This window comes from Octopus bimaculoides, chromosome 11 (genome assembly GCF_001194135.2).
Source record: "Octopus bimaculoides isolate UCB-OBI-ISO-001 chromosome 11, ASM119413v2, whole genome shotgun sequence".
Taxonomy (NCBI): Eukaryota; Metazoa; Mollusca; class Cephalopoda; order Octopoda; family Octopodidae; genus Octopus; species Octopus bimaculoides.
Genome location: NC_068991.1, coordinates 77,922,024 through 77,939,670, shown reverse-complemented (window position 1 = coordinate 77,939,670; position 17,647 = coordinate 77,922,024). Strand labels below are relative to the sequence as shown.

Genomic DNA, 17,647 nt, shown 5'->3' with positions numbered 1-17,647 from the left:
GCTACTTTATTTTATCAACCCTGGAAGGAAGAAAGTTCAAATCCCTCTAAGGTCCATTTTCCCTAATTACATGAAGGGCTGTAACTAAGTACTGGAAAGATATTTTTCTGATGATATAACAATTCTGCCTATATTAACCAATGACTTACCATTTCACAGTAATCACTGGAATATTTTCTAATTAGTTTTTTGATGCTCATCAGATTCCTTTTCTAACAGAGAAGCCTTTATGATAATTAGAGTTGCGGCTGTGCAATCAACTACCAACTCATTGTACTAGCATCTAAGACATGTAAACTGAATGTATTAAACCTCAGGCAGGAGCAATGTGACAGTATGTGATAAAGTTGTCCCTTTGAATTACACGTATGGTTCATTTGATGGGTTTCTGCAATGTTTCTCTCACTCACAAGACACATGTTGATCTAAAGGAATGGTAAAAGACACTGAAGATGTCCCAGAGTAGTATCAATTCAGAACATTGTGATTACAAAACAAAACTTTTTCCATACTCAGCCACGCAATGCTTGCTAAATTTAGTACACTTAGACTAATTAAGCTATTCAAATTGATAGATTAAAAATTAATCTGTAATAGCATTGACTTGTATGAGAAGAAATATCACAGAATAATGTTGACAAGGTTGATGTTGTTTAGCTCAGCTCAGCTTTGATCCAGCTTATCTTGGATCAAAAGTGTTACAGCTGTGATCATCTCATCTTTTTTCTGACAATGTTTCTAGGTCTACACTAGACAATGTGTCCTTTCATTTTTAAGACATTAGGATATAATTTATGGGAAATTCAGTCGCTATTTCTAGCAGGCTGATTGACAGCAAAGTGGATTCCCTAATCAGATATCATACAAATGTATTAGTATCACATAATCTCTTAATCCACACGTGCAGGCTCATAATAATGAGGTAGTGAGTTCGATCCCTGGGCTGGGCTGTGTTTTGTGTTCTTGAGCAAGACACTTTATATATCATGTTACTCCAGTTCACTCGGCTGTAGAAATGAATTGTGATGCTCTACTGCCAAGCTGTATTGACCCCTTTGCCGTCTTTCCCTTAGATAACATCGGTGGACGTGGAGAGGGAATGGCTGATATGCATGAGTGACTGCTGATCTTCCTCAAACAACCTTGCCCAGATTCGTGCCTTGGAGAGGCGCGTTCTAGGTGCAATCCCATGGTCATTCATGACTGAAGGGGGCCTTTTACTTTTTTAAAGGCACCACCCAAGGGGTTAGAAGTGGTATTAAACCAGGTTTCATCAGATTAGGTCTACCTTGCAAAAATTCCTGCAAAACCAAAAAGTTCCTAAAAAATTCAAATCAAAAAACGTAAATGTCACTTACACAGGCCAACAGTAGAACCCAAAATGGGTCTTTTCAACAAAAACAGTCTCATTCCAAGCTTCTTTAGTTCTTGGCAGTTTTTTTCCACAATATGTCAGCCAATGGTTATCGTCACGACAACAAGGCATGAATTCCAAGTCACTGGCTTTGGATGGAGAACATCCAGCCAATTCTTTTACATTGATTTTGGTGCTTTTGTGCTTTCTTTTCATTAGTTTAAAAACACCAACCATTGAAAGTAAACATATCTGCAATAAACAACACAAGGAATGTTCCACTAGAATTTCAGGATTTTTAACCGTTTTTCTTCAAATTAAAGATCAATTATTTTGTAAATGTGTCTTCAAATCAAATTTGTAAAAACTTGTTCACAGAAATATCATATATGTTTAAAACAGTGATCTTTCATTTTATCTACAATTAACTGAGCAATCTGTTATGCTCCGGGGCCTCTTTTCTCATCTCCTAGCATATAGCTGCCTGCACAAAGTTTGTAGACTGTAACTGAGAAAGTGAAATCACAGCTGTAACCTACACCAGTGTTGCATAACTAGCCCACTCAAAAAGTACCCTTGGATCATAGGGTGACATGCTGTGCTTGAGGAGACCTATTGAATCAAGTACATCAACATCAAAAACAAATCACAATCAAATGGAAATTGTAGTTGTGGTCCCTGTGCCGGTGGCACATAAAAAGCACCATCTGAATGTGGTCAATGCCAGTCCCCTCGCCCCGACCGGCTTCTGTGCTGGTGGCATGTAAAAAGCACCATCTGAACGTGGCTGATGCCAGCACCGCCTTGACTGTCGGTGGCTCGTAAAAAGCACCATCTGATTATGGTCGATGCCAGCCCCTGTGCTGGTGGCATGTAAAAAGCACCCACTACACTCTTGGAGTGGTTGGCATTAAGAAGGGCATCCAGCTGTAGAAACATTGCCAGATCAGATTGGAGCCTAGTGCAGCCTCCTGGCTTTCCAGACCCCAGTTGAACCGTCCAACCCATGCTAGCATGGAAAGTGGACATTAAACAACGATGATGATGATGAGGATGTCTTTTTGTGTCTTAATACAATAAATTGTTAAAAGACTGACTATGTTTCATTCATACTCAGTAGCATTCTAGTTTTTACTCTTTTACAAATGCTGTATTTCTTTCAATTTCTGGGTGCAATGAGAGAGTTACATGCTTTCTTCGTACATCTTCCCCAACTTGGTTAATCTTATTGTCATTGGAAAACATTTCCACTAACAGATGGACAATATGAAAGTAGATGAAAGGCAGGTCCAATTGCTGCAGTTCTTTTCAATGAATGGTGTGAGATTGACAGCCAGCAAATGGCGCTTGTGGGCAAAGAAATACTGTAAAACAATAGCAAAATGCAATAAAAGGGATTAGACAATCAAGTCTGTGAGATGTTTTGGATACACCATGAGGGAGATTTGGGTGCCTGTTGATGATAAAAGTAGCCTGGAATTACATTATTTAAAGAGGACTTCTTTTAGCGCTACTTTTAATGTCTTCACAACATAAACATACGCAATTATTGAAGCTGTTTGTCAATAATCTTTGATGTACATTCATTCAATTTTGTATTCGCTTACTGGTTTCATTGTGGTTCTTGCTGTTGTTTAAGACCAAGTCAGTCAGAAAATTATAGTTTTCCATAACATAAACTGCTGAATGTCCACAATATTCCCTTGATAGAAGATGAAGATTTTACAACTTACACTGCTAAAATTCAAAAGATAACTTTCAAATTTTGATATTTTTGAAAAGAGTTCCAAGTGACAAAGCCCCTAAAAACATTCACCACTTGCACCTTTGTCTACTTTCAGATCTGTTCTCTTAGCATGCATGATCTTTACCCAGTGTAGTTTATACAGTAGGAATAATAAATGTGTCTAAACTCCCATTTATCCATTACAATACTACAAAAAGGTATTACATGGCAAGTGTTGTTATTCTTTCCTGGCTTGAAAATAGGTGTGTGCATATTATACAAGAATAAATACAGCAATATGCATTTCTCACAAAACAATGGACCCACTCAAAGCCAAAGCAAAATGCAGCACTGCATAAAGACATACAAAATGTGTCTGTGTATGCACCAAAATGCATCACTACATTAAGGCACATAAAAGCCAAAATATCAACATCTAAAGTTAAAGAAAATACTAATGCATGGTTTTTTGCATGAGCAACTACTTTTAAATTCTTGCCAGAAAGAAAAAAAATTTAATTTTTTAAACTTTTTTCCCAATAAAAATCAGTGATAAAGAAAAAATAACATTGTTTGCTTATTACAATTTTGGATGACTTCTGTGTGTCTTTTATTTACTGAAAGCTTATTTGACTGAGAAAATATGCCTTCTGGTTGGAGAGAATTATTTTGCAGCATTTTTAGCCAATCAATAAGATGACCCTATGTTAAACAGATATAAAAAATTGTTCTGTATTGTTAGCTTTCTAATCATGCTTCTCCCTTATGTGCACTGAGCCATACAGAGTAAATTTGCTTGCAAGCAGATAGAACAAGTTTGTGTCCTTGTTCAATAGGATTATAATCCAGATCTATATTTTATACAGGGAAAATTAGGGTTGCTATTCACTTGGATGTTGACGTTTAGAAATAAGACAGCAAAGGAAATACACAGAATGGCAATAAGCCACACTCAAGACCATTCCTGTATATGCCACCATGGTGAAACTAAAAGAAACAAACAAGGATTCTACAGCAGAAGACAAATCCTTCTTTATATATTTATATAATATAGACACACATAAAAAGTGCCACATAAAAAGCACTCAGTCTACTCTGGGGTGGTGGTGTTAGGAAGGGCATTCAACCGTAAAAATCTTGCCGAGACTAACACAGTACCTGGCCAGCTCCCGCCAAACCGTTAAATGATGGTGATGATGATGATGATGATGATGATGATATATATATATATATATATATATATCGTTTATATTTTGTAATCATAGAGAAAACATGACTGAAAAGAAAGATTCTTTAGTGATACAGAATAGAGAAAAAGTCAGAAAATATCGTCGCACCTCTCTAACAGTAATTGAATCATCAACTGCATTTTTAAGAAAGAGATTCACAGCACTAAGAGGGGGTTGATGATCAAGTCGCAACAGAAGATTTAACAGATCAATAGTAAACTGGTGGAACTTCCAAGCTCTGGCAATAAAAAGAGAGATTGTGCAGGTAAAGATATAAAAAAAAAAAAAAGCATTATTATTAAGATCGACCCTTTAACATTTAAACTAGCCATAATCAGCCCAAATATTCTATGTTATGTGTTCAAACTGGCCAAATCTGACCTCTTACAACTACTCTACAATGTCATTCTAGAAATAAAGAATCGCATCATTGAAATCTCAAAGCTATGAGATAATACAGGATTAATTCAAAAACAATGTGACGATACAAGCATTACATTTGACAGGGTATTCTGAATGTTAAAGGATCACGAAGATCTAGAGTTAGGAGAAGTGGTGGAGCAGGGCAGATGAAAAGCCGTAAACTGTTTCGTTGGGTGTTCTTACATTAGGAATTTGAATCCCACCAGAGTCAACTTTGCCTTTCATTGTTTTGAGACTGAACTGATGAAATAAGTGAAACACTTGCATTAATCTGACCATCTGTGCTCACCCACAAAGTCCTGGGTTCATGCTAACGTTAGGAAGCAATGTTAATTGTTATTAGAATTGCTATGTGATGGAAGACTACAGTTATAGCTTGCACATTAATTTCTTCCTGGAGTGTGTTTGTTTTTTTGAGGCTTTTTTTTTCCCTTAGAAAGTATGGAAACTATATTGACAGAAAACATCGCCCACCTCTCCGAATCAATTAAGAAATAATTTAGAAAAAACAAGCAAACTCAAAACACGCTTCAGCTTCCAATTATGAAAAGATCAGATTCATGGAAAGTGCATAAGGGATGATAATCAAAAGAGAGTTGAGAGCAAAATGGTAAGGAATGAGAAATGAAAGCAGGTTACATTAATAAGAAAAGTAAAACAGAAAAGTTGGAATAATTCTAAAGCTAGAGGGAGAAGAATGTTAAAAAATAAGATAACAGTAAGCTATCTATAGAACTTTAGGTTATTTTGTCAAATTAATAGTTGTACTAAAACTCTTTCAACCAAATCTATCACAACAAGGATAGACTTTGGTCATTATGGTGGCAGTCGCAAAGAAGCTTTACAATTTAAAACCAGTAAAAGACAGAATTTCAAGTAAATTGACTCAGTACCTCAAAGTTCCAATATTAATCTACCTAGAGGGTTAAGTAAAATAATATTGAAGTTTTAGTAATATTTTGCTCTGCTTTTTATCACATTCTAATAACTAAGGAAGAGGAAGAGAAGGAAAATTACATTATTAAGTCAATATTAAGAACATCACTGAAAATATATTACCAATAAAAAAAAAATAACAGGTAATAAATAAATAAAATTCTCTTGCAACTTACAGCTCACCACTCTCAACTAAAGAGACAAGCTTCTCAATTAGTGATATATACATTCTGAAATAGAGAAAAACAGACATCTGTAAACCTTTAAAAGCACCAAAGTATCATCTATAAACAGAATGTTCAAACATGCATGCACACACACACACACACACACTACCCACAACCATCATCACAATCATCATCCTCTCAACCACCACCACCATCATCATCACTATTTTAACATTTTCCCATGCTCACCTGAGTTGGCAGGTGTAGACTCTAACAAGTGACTATTTGTTTTGACCCTTTGCCATCTCATCTCTGACACTCAACGCTGAGGGATCTAACCAATCTAATTCCTTCTTCCCAGGTCTTCGCCAACACCTAACTATTAGCACATAGCACTCATTTAGTTTAACCATCCTTAATAGGGACAAAGAATCAAAGCTTTCCTCCTCTTGTGGACCCACCTGGCTACCCAGCCATCTGAGATTCTCTGTCCCTGGTCACTCCTTATCCACCTTTCTGTACCTTGAGGGTGTACTGACACCTCATCTCTTTACCATCTTTTCTCCCTTTCTTGATGGGAGAGTCACACACCTCTTCTACCACAAGATATCTGTTCTTGTCCCTCTTTCCCGCTTTAACCTCTCAACTCCTGGCACAATGCCATCTTCCTCAATTCTGTACCCAAACTCTGTCAAGGGGTCTAATCTTGTAAGTTACCAGGTGATCCTACCAGTGCTGGGGTACCACAACAAAAAATGCACCCACATACTCTGAAGTGGTTGGTGTTAGGGTTAGGGCATCAAGCCATAGAAGCCTTACCAAAGCAGACATAGGAAACCAAGGTAGCCGTCTGGCTTGTCAGATCCTGTCAAACCATTCGACCCATGCCACCATGGCATATGGATATTAAATGATGATGATGGTATGTCAAATGTCCATTCTCTTTCCAGTTTATATCAGTCATTGTCTCAGATCAGCCATATTCTATATTTCGTGCAAGTCAAAGTAACACGTTTGTTTTTAATTATTGTGTGATGCCACAACAAAGACACCCACACGACAGGCATCTTTTAGTTTTTAGCTTCCAGGTATGAAGGTCACTCTCAAACCTTTCTTTGGCCCAAGACTAAATAGAAAACACTTGACGAAGGTGCCACATACTGGGACATGTTTGTCTGTGCATATGTGTCTGTGAATGTGTTTGCATGTGCATGTCTGTGAAGGTTGCCATTTCTATTTCTTCCAAGGAATCATCTGAGCAAATGAATGGTCTTAAGTTTACCATTCTCAGTGAACCATGTCCAGTCAGTGGCTCTGCTTTCAAATTAGCTGAAGAAAAATAAATCTTCTACATGTAAAACAAGATATGGCAACAGGGGAAGAGCATCCAGCCATAAAAACTCTGCCCCAAACATGAACCCATGCCATCAGAACAAATGCAGACATCAGGATAATATTCCCTTACTCTGTGTATTGTTTATTTCTAGCAGCTTCTTTTAACACAGCTGTTTCCAATTCCTCGGGTGTCGCTGGATCAACCAATGCTTTTGAATTCTCTGAAACTCGGAGTAACTCTTGAGCTGCCTTGATGCAATTATCAGAAGTCTGAAGAGAAGAGAAGAAGGAAAATATACAAATGAATGACGTGCAAAGTAAAAATATAAGAAATCTGTGATAAATACAAAAAATACCAGATTTGAGGAGAGTAAAGACAACTTGCTGTGAAAGGAAAAAGGGAGCCTCTACATGGTCACTTGACTAGCTAGAAAAAGCAAACGATTCTCTCTGAAATCACACCAGCTTGAAAAGAAAGGATGTATATTACATACTGGATGACAGAATTCTGAATATTGACCCATTCTCTGAATGTACAAATGGTGGTATTGAATCTTTTTAATACGAATTAAGACGAACTGGGCATGTCCTTATGTATAACCAATTCCATGATGGAAGGAGAAACAGAGGAAGATTATGGCTAAGGTGAAAGGATAAGCTCAAAGTTAACCTGGCAGTGACAAGGATTTCCCAAGAAACATTTGAAACACATAGCTCTGAATTGCAATGAATGGAAGTTAATTTGTTACAAAGCCTTAAAGAACTTTCAATTAAGCCATTTAGATCATCTTAAAGAATTGAGAGCAAAGAAAGTCTTTAACAGGCCAGCCCTTTTGTCTAGCAATCCTTTCTTATGTCCTGTCTGTGGACTTGTCTGTAAGCTGGATTAAATTTTCAAAAGACATCAGAACCAAAACAAAAAGAGACAAAATGCAGTGAGACTGCTTCAGGTTGAAATTGGCAGAAGGATTCATTGCATAGTATATGTACTCACCTCTATTTTAATTGCAGGTGTCTCAAAACTCTTTGAAACTCGTGAATTGACATCGTCAATTAGTCGAAGGACTGACAACTCAGAAGAGTGTTGTGCTTTTGCTACAGCTGGCCAAAGTGCATTGAGAACATTCCACTCCCGTTTCACCACCAATGCTTTCGAGACATTACCCTGGATGATGTGAAGGGAGCTCTGTCGAGGTTGCGAAAGAAATACAACGAGAGTTAGGGTAAAGGCAAAACGATAAACATATAAAGAAAGATGGTAGACAATCACAGGTTTAGGCTGACTGAGTTAAATGCGTGAAACAATAAGATGAAATATAAAGTGGATGAGAGAAGAGAGAAGAGAAGGGGGATAAAGAGAGAAAAAAAGAGGACAGAGAGGAAGAGAAAGACAGAGAAAGAGAAGAGGAAGGAGGAGCTGAGAGGTGAAGAGGGGGCACAAAAAGGAGTATTGCATGAGAGACAAAATGTAAGAAGGGAGGAGAACAGAGAAAGAAGTAGGAAAGACGAGAGAGAATGCATGAAGCAAAAGGGAAATAGAGAGAAAAAAGGGATACGGGAGAAGAGAGTGATGTTTGTAAGAGACACAAACAACATTGCCTCGGAGGGTAACTTTCTAGGTGCAATCCCATGGTTAATCATAACTGAAGGGGTTTTTTTTTCTTTATAAATATCAGTAATGGTAATTTATAAAGAAATTTTAATGGCCAAGTAGTAAAGTAGGACTGTAACTGATAGATGGGAAAAGAAATTAAGCAGAGAACTGGAGACTTGTCCTGAATGCTTGCAAAGGAATGGACATTGCTAAAAGCACCGAATCTGCAATGTGGCACTGTTGAAATGGATGAATGATTAAATCTGTGATTATATGGGTTGAAGTGATGAAGAGCAGAAACCCTTGATAGTATTAGTATTTGAGAGCAAGACAGTATGCATAGACTGACCTTTAGCTTGTGTTCAGGGGCATTGGCATCGGTGAGATTATTCACAATTGCTGGCAGCAGTAAGTCGTAACTGTAGTGGAAGTTCAGGAACATGTGGAATAACAAGGACTGGCCCTTTTTTCGTACCTTGGCATTGACAGAGAAATTGGAGATGACAATTATTAACACAAATAAACAGTAATCAAAATATGTGTTCAATTAAGCCCATGTAAGCTTTTGTTGAGGGCTCTCTACACTTGTTGCTATTATTGCTGTTCAGCCTAACCTCAATCCTGATTAAGGCTCACTTATAAAGAAGAACTCTATTAGTAGGCATTTCTAGTTAGGTTTATTATCTTTAAATCAGGCAGCATTGACCGTCCGTCCAGCAGTTTTACTTTTTCCCCAGGGTGGTGCACTCCAGACTACATTATCCAAGGTATCCAGTGCAGACATGGTTGTACGGTTAAGGCGCTTGTTTCCTGACCACATGATTACAAGTTCAGTCCCACCGTGAAGCACCTTGGCTGAGCATTTTCTACTCTAGCCTCAGGCCAACCAAAACGTTGTCAGTGGATTTGATAGATCATCATCATCATCATCATCGTCATTTAATGTCCGTTTTCCATGCTGGTATGGGTTGGACAGTTCGACATAACCCACTTTTGTTGTTTGCAAAGGGTTAGCGGCATGCTCAAATCAATTGTGGAGTGTGGTGACCAAATAGGACTATGTACATCAAATATGTTTATCTTTGATCATGAGCAGGAGTAGTGGGGGCAGTATCATAGCTATGTGTTGAGAGGGATACTTTGGGGTTTGAATAAATCTAACAAAAGCAAAGTTTGAAGGAAATATTCGCCCTTTTTCATACTTTCTAGGGGTCAACAAATAAGAAATAACAATTGCTACCCAGGGACAAAAGTCATGTTACATAGTGTAATAGGTCTTCTCAATCAGGACTGGCCTGGGGTTAAACAATGCTTAAGCATTGACCCATAAGCTTCATTATTAAACCTGACAGATCAACCAAAAGACAAAGTAATAAAGCAGAGAATTGTAAAATACTAACCTCACTGTATCTGCTTGTGGAGAGAGCAAGAAGATCTTCCAATAAAGATTTGTGTGTGATGGTGAATTTCTTCTTCACACTCAACAACATACGCAGCTGGAAAACAGCAAAGACTTACTTGTAAAATGATATTAAACATTATCATTTAAGAGAAAAGAAGAGAAACAGGTCTGCTAATGTGACTTGAACCCATATATCTGTGTTTTGTTGACCAGAGTACATTATCCATTACGCTACAGAATGCTTGCCAATCTCTCCATCTCTCTCTCAAGTAAAGTGCTTAGATATATCTTTCTACTTTTTCGCTTTTGTTTCACTGTCAATTTTTTTTTTTCTTTTATTGTGTGTTTTAAAGGAAACTTGAAGAAAATGTCTCAGGTTGTTTTGCATAATTTTACTTACAAAGAAAGCAACGTTATCTCAGTAGATAACTTGGCAATAATGTTTCCTACACAAGTAAGGAGTTACCAGGTAGATAAATTGTTAATGAGGTGGAGAAATGTCTAAATGGATATGGAACTAGATTTGCAGATCATGACCACAACAGGTATTTCTGTTTGGTTCAAAGAAAACACTTTATTCTTCATTGTCTTCATTCAACAAGTGGTGAAGATTCCCTGTCAAACTAATTAAAACAGAGTTTTCCTGTACAGGGGCAACATGTTAACTTTTAAACAGTTAACACAAGCAGAAGCCAAATTCGAACTTTGATTTTACATTTCTTCAAGATCTGCGAGAGGATTACGATTTTGGCTAACAAAAGAAATAACAGGTAATGGATTGGTCAGAACATCTGACCAAATGCCTGTGCTATCTTATTACAGTTCATTATGATCTGACTTCAAATTCCTGTTGAGATCAACTTTGCCTGTTATCCTTTTAGAGTTCAACAAAATGAAGTGTTAGTCAAGTTCTGGGGTCAATTTAATATTCCAATAAAGCATTTTGGATGTGAATTGAATTATGAGAGAAGAATATATCTAAGAAGAGTAAAACAATTTGCAAATATATTCTGTTTTGAATCTCTTCAAGCATAAAGACCACAAGAATGTAGCAACTATTTCCAAATATTATAATTATGAATAAAGTTATTAACTACACTGGACCCATAGAAAATTCATGGTCTTCGGAGGAGGAATTTGGATTTGGTTTGCCAGTCAATATTTTTAGATGGCTTTGTGCAATTATTACTTCTTTTATAATAATTACCAACCACAAACATTACCAACTGCAATGAAAGGAGACAATGTCATGTTATCAACTAGCACAAACATTACGACTACCCTGATGTTACCAGCGTGAGTCTTTGGATCCACCGGAGCCCATGTTCTGAGCAATAATGTGTGTTGGATTCACAGGTGTCTTCGTTTTAACCATAATGAAGTTTGATTCAGGAAAACAAATAAATATCTCTTTTCTGTTGGAATATGTGTGTGGAGAAAAAGAGAGAGAGAGAGAACACAGAGAGAGAGAGAGAACAGAGAACGAGAGAGAGAACAGAGAACGAGAGAGAGAACAGAGAACGAGAGAGAGAACAGAGAAAGAGAGAGAGGAACAGACAGAGAGAGAGAGAGAGAGAACAGAGAGGGAGAGAGAGAACAGAGAGAGAGAGAGAGAGAGAAAGAGAACAGAGAGAGAGAGAAAGAGAACAGAGAGAGAGAGAAAGAGAACAGAGAGAAAGAGAAAGAGAACAGAGAGAGAGAGAGAGAGAGAGAGAGAGAGAGCGAACAGACAGAGAGAGAACAGAGAGAGAGAGAGAGAGCGAACAGACAGAGAGAGAACAGAGAGAGAGAGAAAAGAGATGTCAGAGTCTTCTGCTGACCAAATTTATTCTACGAGAATGCAAAATATATACACACCACTTCATTTTCTGTATGTGGACTTGTGAGTGAGTGTTAAGTGGGTGTATAATTCTGTATTTGTGTACCGTGTGTGTGTATGCTGTGTTAGAATGCAAACTGTGCTTGTGTGGTTCTGAAGAAATGAATGCACTTTCAGTGTGCATTGTGTTAGTATGCACACTGTGCACTGTGTATGCATGTGTGCACCATGCACACATTAGTGTATGTATTGTGTTAGAGGGTTCGAGTGCAGGTTGGGGATCCTGACCCAGAAGCACACATAACCCACTTTTGTTGTTTGCAAAGGGTTAGCGGCATGCTCAAATCAATTGTGGAGTGCGGTGACCAAATGGGACTATGTACATCCAATATAGAATTTCACAGACATGACTCAGAAATTAATAAATATTAAAGTACCAACCTCATGTTGTAAGAGAACTCGATCAATCAACAGGGCCCGGACATGAGATTTATAGCCTCCCAGCTAGAAGAGAAAGTAACATAACAAATCATATAACACCACAACTTTATTAAGCTAAATATATATATATATATATATATATATATATATATATATATATATTGACATATATATATTGACATATAGATGTATATACATATAAATATATACACACACACACACATATATATATATACATGCACATACACAGAAGTTTGATGATGCAAACACCAGAAAGAGAACTCAATACATAAAACATATTCATACATTTAACTGAAAACTACATAATTGACTCAAGGGCTGAGAGTTTTATGCAATGCATACATCAATGCACAAAACTCTTCGCTAATTAAGATTAATTAGCAAAAATTATACATACACATATATATATATATATATATATATATATAATTGCCAACCTAGTGTGATGTCCTATACAGGACAGTGCTACTGACGTTTATAGCCCCAGGAAGACGTTTCTTCCAGTTGGTTAATGACACACATTCTGTGTCTGATTAGTATTTGTGAGGGGAGGTCATTGTTCACATCTCTAGTCTTATGTGATACACACAGACTCAAGTTTCTGGGAGGTTACCTGTTCTCAGCTTGTGTTAATCACCAGCTAGTGATGGAAACTCACTCCACTCGCAAAATACTATATGCTTTCTCCAACGACATCCACCTTACATTGGAATCTAAAGATCGCCTTTTCGCACAAATACTACTTCTATCACTAATAAGTGTGTGTGTGTGTGTGTGTATCTTGTTTATTTTATGCTTGACTTTGCTATGTTAGATGAATATATTATTGAGGCATTGTTTTACAGCCGGATGCCCTTCCTGTCACTAACCCTTACCTGGATTTCTTATTCCATATGTCTTTGAAAGCAAAAACAAAATGGATAATTTGTTGGCTGGGGAAACGATAACAAAGTCACTGTTTGTAGGTCAGTGATTCTCAGAGAAGCACAAATATAAACACACACACAGGAATGTGTGTGTGTTTGTGTATACAAATTAAATGAAATAAAAAAAAAGTGTACTAATGAAACTGAGGTGGCTGACAAATCAGTAAAGCATTGGAAGAACCAGGAAACTAAAAATGAACAAACAAGGAAGCCATTAGAGGATGATGATGATGAGGAGGAGGAGGATAGAAGAAGGGAAAGTTAGTTGTAAAAATATTTATTACTATTAAAAACAAATTAAGTTAATAAAAAAAAGAAAGAGGGGGAGCAGGCACTTAGATGCAAGAAGGGTGGTTGGCATCAGGAAGGTCATCTGGCCACAGAAAACTCTCTGCCCAAACGTACTCTCATCTGATTCACGCAAGCATGGTAAAGTACATGTTAAGATGATGATGATGATCTGACATAGTGAGTTTGTGATTTGGTTGTAAATATTAAGTGTAGGATCAGGTGTGACTGTGTAGTTAAGAAGGTTGTGTGTTTTCTTCAACTCCAGGCTCACCAAAGCCACTTACATGGCTTTTGTGAGCAAAGAAGCCTAGCCTATATGTGTGTGTGTGTGTGTGTGTGAGTATGTGTGTACCCTTGACCTGACATTGTGTGAGGTCATGAGAAGAAGGTGAGCATAAGAGGGGAGGGGAGGAGAGCGAGGGGGGTGAGTAAGAGATAAGGGTGGAAGTAAGAGATAAGGGTGGAGGCACGGTTGATGGGAAATATCAGTAAGGAGAGAGAGAGAGAGAGAGAGAGAGAGATAGAAGTGGTTGAGGAAGAAGGTAGGGAGGTGATGTGTAAGGTGTAGGAGTTGTGAGGAGGGAGATGTAAGGGTACTTAAATGTAGCTCTAGGGAGTTGGGTGTGATGGTGGATATGAGAGGGTGCTGAGAATGAAAGCGGGTATGTGAGAGAGGAAAAACAGCAGATATCAATGAACTAAATTATTTCAAAGCCCTTTTCTCAATAAATATGCTAATTTGTTAAGAGGTTAACGAATGGAATGATTAATTAAATATGAGAAACAGAAGACCAACATATTAATACAGAAACTGGTATAAAAACAATGGAGGTTATCTCGGCTGTACAAGGATGTAGAGGACAAAAAAAAAACCTCCATGAAGTAAAAAGCAAGGTTTTTGGCAACAAATTGAGGTAATGTAGAGAGGCTGGAAATTAATTGCCTTTTTAAAATTTTTCTTTTTTTTTTTTTACCTTAGATAATATTTTTCAGTCACAATGTTTTTATCGTGTGTTCATTTTCTGAAAGATAAAGCTTGCCATTCCATGAAGGGCAAGCTTTATACCAGCTGCCAAAGTGAAAACAAGAACACAAGATATGAAGAAACTTCAAAAAACCCAAATCATTTTGTTCTGAGCTAAATGACAATCAGAGGGCCAACAGCCATGTATCTCTCCTCTATAACAACACCCTTATGCCTGTCCATCTGTCATACTTTAGCCTCTCAACAGCATAAAGCCGCTGCCCTTTCTACTACAGCCCCACTCAGTCAGAGTCTTGGAAACCACACTAGACCTGGTGTCAGGTAAAATAAAAAGCATCCATGACACTCTGCAAAGTGGTTGGTGTTAGGAAAGGTGTTCAGCTGTAGAAACTATGTCGAATCAGACATTGGAGCTTAACACAGTCCTCCATCTCATCAATGGATCCTGTCAAACCCATACAGGTACGGAAGATGGATGTTAAATGGTGATGATGTGAGGTGGAGGATGGAAGGCAGTGGTCTGACCCATTACAGGGATTCTGACCCTTATAAGAGGAAGGTATCCTCAAACCAGAGGCTTGGCCTTATTATTTGCAATTGTGTGGCATCCATCAAAGAGATGCAGGTGCCAAGTGAAGGTGTTAAACTGGGTGACAGAATGTTTGCCAACCATGCAGGCTATGAAGGAATTTGAACTTGGAATACAAAGAGCTGGCACAGATACCACAAGGCATCCATCCAAAGCTCTTATATTTCTGCCAATCTACTGCCTTCGACTGGTACCTTTTTTATTATTATTGACCCCAAAAGGATGAAAAGCAAAGCTGGCCTCAACAGAATTTAGACTCAGAGTACAGAGAAGCTGAATAAATACAGCAGAGCATTTTAACGACACAGCCATGCTTGTCACTAATTCTTGGAATGTATCCTTAAATTAGAAGATCTACAAGTTCCAACAAACCTGCCAATTCATCAATGATGAATGTCTATAATTAAAGTCAAGTAATTAATTATGAAATGAGTGTGACAAATACATATCATGTCTAATTAGTAAAGCAGTGTTTGTTTCTAAATTCTCTAAATCTTCACAAATGGTCAATCCTTTCCTTTTTTAAATGTTTAATATTAAAATAATTCAGCCAAAATTAGGAGATTTGTTGCATGATGGCACCATGAGCAAAGGTCTTCAACTGTAGCCTTCTAAGTGCAAATTAGTTGACAAAGACTAAATAACTATTCCTAACCGGGAGCTATTCATGTCCTTGAGTACTAAGGTATCAAACTTAATTCATCATCAATTTAACCCCACTGACTTGCTCCTTGGATGCCTTTAGCAGAATCTAGTTTGTTACAAGCATCAAGATCGAGTCCCTTGTCTAAGGATAACTTTTTCTCCCTCCCCACCACTAGACCTAGACACCCTAAAAAGGGATCAAGGATGCAGCCCTTCCTCTTCTGACTAAACCAGAAGACAAAAAAAAAAAGGCAGGTGATGCCTATAAACCATGCAGCCCCCCCCCCCACCGATCGGAAAAGCTTAGCCCATGTGAATGGAAGATTCTATAACACATACCTTCATTGACAGAGCCTCTTTCACTGAATGTAAATTCTTCCAGCGTAAGTCAAAGTCTTTCTTTACTGTCCCATGGTAAAAGATCAAACTGTCATAAATCTAAAAAAAATAATGGTTAAAAAAGGAAAAGAGAGGTTAAGATGAGAATATTAATAAGGATTGATTAATCACCAAGGATGATGACAAATAGTGTTATTTCAACTGACTGTAATATTTAATTGGTTCTATTTTTGTTGACGCCCCAAGGAATGAAATATATTTTTGTTCATGCTAGGATGGCTTTTTATAGACTTTCAACACACCATTTTTTCTTGATGAGGCTTCTCTGTATTTCTAACCAAATCTTCTTCAGTCTATCTCTACTATAGTCATTCTGTCTGCCTAAACTCACAGCAGTTTATTACTGGACTGTGTATTTAAGTCAGTGTAGGTATTCTTCCTCTAAACATCAGCCAATATCTTCTTCTATGTCCTGCCATTAACTCATGCTAATTATGCTTCAATTTCATTCTAAGTTAACAACACACATCCAGCAGAACACATTCAAGTCCTTGTTCTGTAATTACTGCAAGTCTCTCACCATTCTGCAGCCATACTTGTTTCAATGAATCCTTCTAAAGTCAATAAATTAGAGTAGGAGTCAAGAATTAGGATGAATCTAATCAACTGATTTTGTTCCATACTCCCCAGATATTTGGTCTTGTTTCGAAGAAATGAATATTACCAAAGAGAAATATTTTCTGTTATATTAATGTGTGTGTGCATGTGTGGTTCACAAGGCTTTGGTCATTGTGAAGCTGTAGTAGAAGATACTTGCCCAAGGTACCATGCAATGAAAGTGAACCCGAGACCATGTAATTGGGAAGCAAGCTTCTTAACCACTCAGCCATATATACAGCTGGATTTGAGATGTGTTTCATAAAAGAAAACCCATAAAAATAAGATTCACAGCTAGTAAAAAGATTTTTTTAATCTTTATTTTGTTACATTAGAAGAAAGCCCATCAGTATTAACCCCTTCGTTACTATATTTCTGACCAAAATACACCCCTCATGAGTTTCAATTAAATTCTAAAATAATCATGAATTTAGACTAGTCTCATTAAACACCTGTAACTTTTTTATTTATCAACATATTAAAGTGATATTTGGAACATAATTAAAGAAAGGGTTCTTAATCAATTCTATTGCATAATTTTTGTCTCAAAGTTCTCCACGTACTGGGAGGGGGGTACTGTTAGTGTCTCTCACATGTAAATATTGGTTCAGCTTTACGAATCATACTCGTTCATAATACTGGAAATATATTCATCGCCAAAAGGTTCCTCATCGCTCCAGTAATTTGTTATTCTGGGTAACTGTCTAATACCCATAATAATATTTATGGCAAAAAATGCCCGTATTTCATCTACAGTTGAAGGAAACT

General features: G+C 37.3%; 1 protein-coding gene across 1 annotated transcript in view; it reads right to left on the bottom strand.

The window, feature by feature from the left end:
* The window catches only part of LOC106868583 (proteasome activator complex subunit 4), a 74,324-nt gene that overhangs the window by 15,512 nt on the left and 41,165 nt on the right, over positions 1–17,647 (bottom strand). The window contains exons 25-33 of the mRNA XM_014913914.2: positions 16,223–16,321; positions 12,427–12,489; positions 10,165–10,260; positions 9,114–9,239; positions 8,165–8,356; positions 7,301–7,440; positions 5,845–5,898; positions 4,418–4,547; positions 1,359–1,606 (exon numbers count right to left, since the gene is read on the bottom strand). Of these exons, the coding sequence (XP_014769400.1) occupies positions 1,359–1,606; positions 4,418–4,547; positions 5,845–5,898; positions 7,301–7,440; positions 8,165–8,356; positions 9,114–9,239; positions 10,165–10,260; positions 12,427–12,489; positions 16,223–16,321 (1,148 nt within the window). The remainder of the gene's footprint in view (positions 1–1,358; positions 1,607–4,417; positions 4,548–5,844; positions 5,899–7,300; positions 7,441–8,164; positions 8,357–9,113; positions 9,240–10,164; positions 10,261–12,426; positions 12,490–16,222; positions 16,322–17,647) is intronic.